Below are 5,933 nucleotides of genomic sequence, written 5' to 3'. Positions count from 1 at the left end.
ATTAAGGCTATCAAAGGGTTGTGTTACGAGTCACAAAAAAAAAGGGTTGTGTTACTTGTGTAAATGGTAATTACTAATCACCTTCATTTACCTTTTCAGTTTTCATGAGCATTCAAAGCGAAAGGGGATTACCTAGAGGTACCACCAGTTGAGTAAAGAGATGAATTTGACTTTGATACTGTTGTGTGTAGCAAGGACTTGTTAAATCCTCTGTTAAGTTGGGAAAACAAGTTTTATCCTTTAAGACAATGGACAATGGAAAAAGACATTGAAATCTTGCTGTTCCTACTGTGGTACTTAAACATTTCTCCAAGGCCATGATGCTGATAATGCTGCTGCTTTTTATGTGTGTTCCTTTGGAGGGTATATTATATAATAACTTTGCTTAATCAAATGAAAAAACACACGATTTCATAGTAAGTCCCCAAAAAAAGAAATTCGAGAGTCGAGACTTGGTAGTGATTCATATTCTTACGGAATTTATGATCCTCCACGACTGGAATTTATTAAGTAAACTTGCAGTCTCATCTCTGATAAGAAAAGCTCACACTGAGGAAGTATTTTCTAATATTATACAACTATGCCATACATGCATATAACTAGCTAGAAACCGAGAGAGAGCTGTTCTCATTTACATGATTAGACAAAGTCTTCTTAATAGGCCATGGTGCTCCTGCCATCACTGCTTCAATCTCCTTTATTTCCCTGGGACACTTGGTCATATTGTAGCAACCAGCGGCAGTAACCAGCTGAATACATCATAAACATATAAATAAAGTCAGATAAGGATTACACCTACATAATGATATTGAAAAAATGGAAATGATAAACTAAAATAGACAAACAAGGTTTCAACAAATCGCATACCACATCACTCTCAATACGGACTCCACCAAAGCCATTAAATCTTTTAATTACTTCCTGGTTGATGAACTTGGAGGTTTCTGGACTATTCATGGCTGGGCATAACAGAGCATTAATGAAGTAGCATCCAGGTTCCACAGTGATGACCTATAAGAGTAAACCAAGGTTACTTATCACCAAGTTCATATTTCTACTACCAAACCAAGTACCAACTAAAGCAAACAAGGGTTCACAATTATAATAATAATTCTTTTGATTTTAACGTTCAGCATTACCATGCCCAAAAGACTAACAAGTAAAGCTCCAATGAAGACTTTGGGACTTTGGGTCACAAATCTTTCAAATAGAATATAGAGGGCAGCTAGATGGCTTAATAAACCAAAAAGATTCTTTTTTTTTTTTATCCTTTAAAAAATAAAAATAGAAAACAAGTTTCAGGTGTATCATTACTGTCATTCCTAATGTAGATTAACCCAATAGAAAACAAAAATGGTAAACTACCAAGATAGGCAGATACTAGCCTACTACCCTTGCATATTATAGGAAGTTCTGTTAACTCAAAAAAGCCATAACTAACCATTCCTTCCTGGAGCTCTCTGACTGTACGCAATGATTTTAGTCCAGGTTCCTTTCTTCTTTCCAGACCCTACAAATCAGAACAACTTTCATTATATGAGTGGGGAAAAAGACAGTGGAATATGTGACTGAGCAAGTTACACAAAGACCTTTATGTAGCCCCCAGGGTCATGTGTATCAAGACCAAGGAAATGGCCGAGACCATGTGGCATAAAAACAGCACCCAAGCGTGCAGGCACCATCTCATCAACATCACTACACCAAAAATACAATTTAGCTAACAGTACACAAGAGGTAGTATCAAGATTCAATTTGTTTTCCCTCCATGAAGACAATAAACAAAACACATAAAAATGTTATTACCCTACAACAACTTGTCCCTTCTTTAGTGCCTCTAAAATGACTCTTTCTGCTAATCTGCAATGTTAGAAAAGGAAATCAGAGGCAACAATGCAATGTACCTTCACGTGAGAGTAATAAAGGAATTTTCAATATAAAAAACCCATCCATGGATATTAACTCATTCAGACTTCTGATCCCTGCATAAATTCGTCTTACTGTTTTCATTATAAATAACGTTGAAAATCAGCATACAATATCAAAAATTGCACATTTGCACCCCCAAAATATATTGGAAAAAGAAGAGGGGAGAGAAAGAGAAAAGAAAAGGGGCCCGGGGGGGAGGAGATACACTTAATTGCTCATGAAAATTGTTATATTTAAAAACCCAGAAGCTTAAATAAAGCACATATAATTTTACTTGTCCACAACCATTACCACTTGAAACCAAGGATCACAGACATCTTAGGGTCTACAGTATTTTATCAGAATCAGTCAGAAGCAATACTGGTATTTGATCATACATGTGCATATCAACCCAGAATACTCCAGGCTTCATTGCAGATATAACAGCATTATGAGCATCAAGGACAGCCTGCATAACATGCAAATTGGAACTAAGAACTGTAGGGGAAAATGCACAGCAGTGCGGGATTAAACTGCAGTGGTACAGATTTGTGCAGTGTGCACAAAGTAAAGATCTTTGTTTAGACTTTGATAAAATAGGATTTATTAGAAGAAAGCACTTACATTATATATGAGAGACTGATCAATCGTAAACTTTCGATTTATCTGCACAGAAAAGTATAAATTGAGCATAAAGTGAGAATTCACATACCACTAATGCCTGGTACAATAACAGAACAATATTAGTACAGGATAGTGTATAACTAAAACAATAAAATACAAGAACAGCAAAGATATGTAGTGCTATGCCAAGTTAGCAGTCATGTCTGAAGACACAGTAAGATTACTCGCAATTTTATCGCAAAGAACAGATTTATTTGCTAATGGATAGACTNCCCATATCAAGTAGTGCCATCCCTCCATCTTCCAGAGTCTACAAAAAAAGGGATGTTTTTAAAACTTACACAACCTTAGAAGTATACAAGTACTGGTCATCGAAATTCAGACAATAGCTTCATCTTATTTTGTCTCTTTCTAAAGGAAAAGAAAAAAGTAAGCTTTCAATACTTTAGCATGTTGATTTGTCACATATAAAGTCACATATAGCACACAAAATTTTGCAACAAAAACCAATCAATCGAAATCCTTAGGAGTAAACAACTACTAACCATGAATTCAGACAAAAGAAATAATCTTATTTGGTCTCTTTCTAAAAGAGTCAGAAAAAGTAATCTTTCAACACTTTAGAATGGTGATTTGTCAGATATAAAGTCACCATATAGCACAGAGAAATTTTGCAAACAACAACCAATCATCTTAATGACCAGAATTCTGATAGCCAATCAATCCTAATAGCATCGCCTGCAAACATAATGACCAAAAAAACAAGGGAATAAATATGCCATACCTTGTCATTTGGAGCTGCTGCATGCCCATAATGGAGAACAGCACTGCATTGATGCACAAATATTTATGACATAGAATGCAGCTACTTAAAAAACATAAATAATAAATAATATGAAAACTTCATGCACGGTATCACAAAATAGCACTTGAAGTTAAAAAATGTAAATGATCCTTCATTTTGCTACTGCAGAACAGATATGGGCATGAAGCAACAAATTAAACAGTGTTTCAACTACTCAGTTTCTACTATGGGTAAACAGAACCAAGAAGTATTCCTTACAAATGGACATAGACCGAATTATCCAAGAACCATATGAATAAAAAAGTGTACAGTTGCATTATCAAAGAGGTGTACCTGTTATCACCAGTAGCACATATACATGTGTAGGAGCAATGCCTACATCCACCATACATGTAGGTGTGGTGAAGGAACATGCTTTCTAGCTGATACTCCTTCATGCCCACTTTAGCTTTTCTCATAATCTGTTTCATTGTGATGTACAACAAAATTCGTTTCAAGTTTGTTGATATTATATATCATTTTCCCCTACCAATAGATAGGATATCTTTTAAAACCCCAAACAAATGTTCCTAATTCCGTTACTTAAATCCATTACACGGAATAAAAAGGGAAGAAATGTAACAAAGTAAATGAAGCTAGTCCTCTTTGTGGACTATTTGTTCTATATCAGCACCTTGTTTTATCTACGAAAATATCATTAAATCTAAAAGGTAATTCCCATAATCACTTTCATTTAAAAGCTACAAAAAAAGTAAAAAAACTCAGAAGATTATTGCTAACTATAAAATAGGTGTCAAGAAGATAATGGTTTATAAGGGTTTTCAAATGAAATTCTGTAAAGTACATGCATAATGAAATATTATTGGGATAGTTATCTCCATGGCTGTCAGAACATTTCACATCAATATTAAACAATATTCAGGAGAAAAGCAAAAATTTAGGCATGACAATTAGTTACCTCAACATGAGCTTCAGAGCTAATATCATTTGCATACTGGATAAGAGCAATCTCCATGTTTCCAAAGGAAGAAATGTGCAAGTACAACCATGTCATCACGAATAACAACAAACAGCATTGGTGCAACTGAGATCAGATGCAACAACATTATCGGGTAAGAAATAATATGACACCAATGGAAGCAAATGACTATACTAATCCATTTCTTAATCAAAACAACAAGAAGAGCGTTGACAACCTCAAAGTCAGCTGGTGTAGAGAAATTGTTGCTATCTGTGTTTAGGCCATGCAAGAGAAAGAGCAAGGGTTTCCCCGAACCCTTGTAACGCTCTTGCAAAACACTTGCAATTTCATCTGTGAAGCATGCCGTGCTAACCATGTAGTGTTCCTGCAAGAAGAATCAAAAAGTCCAAAGATGTGACCCTCAAAAACACAGAATTTAACTTGCAAATCCATGAAGGAATACTCAATGCTTATTAATCATTCAATTGAATCACCTTAAGATAGGAGAGTGGTTTTATTTCTCCCAACCAAACAGCATACTCATCAGGTAACCGAGGAGCAAAGAGTATAGATTCCCCGCTTTCAACGTCCTTAAACAACATACACAAATCATAATCAGCTATACTCTACTATATCAAAAACATTATTTAATTGTACATGGAAAATTGTGTAAGATGAAATGAACTAACAATAGCTCCATAGAAACCAGGTTCTCTGACTCCAAACAAGTAGGCGAAGTAACTCTCTTGCCTGCAAAATACGAAGCAAGAGAAATCAGGCAGTAAGCACTGCAAATGATTGATTATTAACTAATTAATAATGTTGACGAGTGTGGAAATGAAGAACCTGAAGGGCTCGAGGTGATCAGTGTCGTGACGCGTTTGCTCTTGGCCACCCTGGAGGAGGACGAAGCCGCGAAGAAGGAGGCTTGACTGAAGCAGATGTTGGCGAAGGGATTCCAGAAGCTTCTGCCGGTTTCCGACGTGGAGCTCCATCGGAACTTTGGGTGGCGACAGCGACGATGCCATGGCTGCCTTCAAGTTTATTTCTCCACTCCACCAGCCTAATTATTTAGCAGGAAAATGCTTAAAAAATAATCATTTCTATAATTAATTAATTAAGTATAAATAATCATTTTTTATCACAAAAAAAAAATTAAACTATTTATATACCCACACAAAATTTATTCCATTTGACAAAAATATTCAACTATTAAATTTAAAAATGTCATTCAAATCCAGATCCCTAAATAAAAGTACACGATATTGTTTATACTTCAAATTTATTTTCAAAGAATCCTCTTAAAAATTTAATCCACAAATTCAAAATTATCATAAAAAATTTTCATCCTATTAATAGTTTTTTGAATTAATATTCAAATTAGTCTCTAGAAGATAAGACATTCTTCAAATTCATTCCTGAAAGATTTTTTTTAATCAAATTGGTCCTTCAAAAATTACGAATTAATCATATTTGTCCTCTAGCTACTCCATTAACAATTTTCTTTAAAGATTGATGCTGTAAAACGTTAATTGATAACATATATAATACCTAATATGCCTAATTAGATGTTACCAAATATATTTATGAAAATTTATTAATTTAGTAATTTTTTTCAATTACAAAAATTCTATTCCC

At 34.5% G+C, this 5,933-nt stretch overlaps 1 protein-coding gene across 1 annotated transcript; it reads right to left on the bottom strand.

Moving 5' to 3' along the window:
- LOC107633334 (xaa-Pro dipeptidase) lies at nt 395-5,378 on the bottom strand. Its single transcript, XM_021117342.1, is given in 16 exon segments — nt 395-749; nt 868-1,011; nt 1,442-1,510; nt 1,590-1,695; nt 1,804-1,857; nt 2,304-2,374; nt 2,530-2,619; nt 2,716-2,732; nt 2,800-2,839; nt 3,314-3,356; nt 3,668-3,795; nt 4,293-4,348; nt 4,350-4,680; nt 4,790-4,885; nt 4,985-5,045; nt 5,142-5,378. Coding segments are annotated over 16 exon segments (1,638 nt in total). The 5' UTR covers nt 5,324-5,378; the 3' UTR covers nt 395-599.

Source organism: Arachis ipaensis, chromosome B03 (genome assembly GCF_000816755.2).
Source record: "Arachis ipaensis cultivar K30076 chromosome B03, Araip1.1, whole genome shotgun sequence".
NCBI lineage: Eukaryota > Viridiplantae > Streptophyta > Magnoliopsida > Fabales > Fabaceae > Arachis > Arachis ipaensis.
This window is presented reverse-complemented; position numbering and strand designations above follow the sequence as displayed.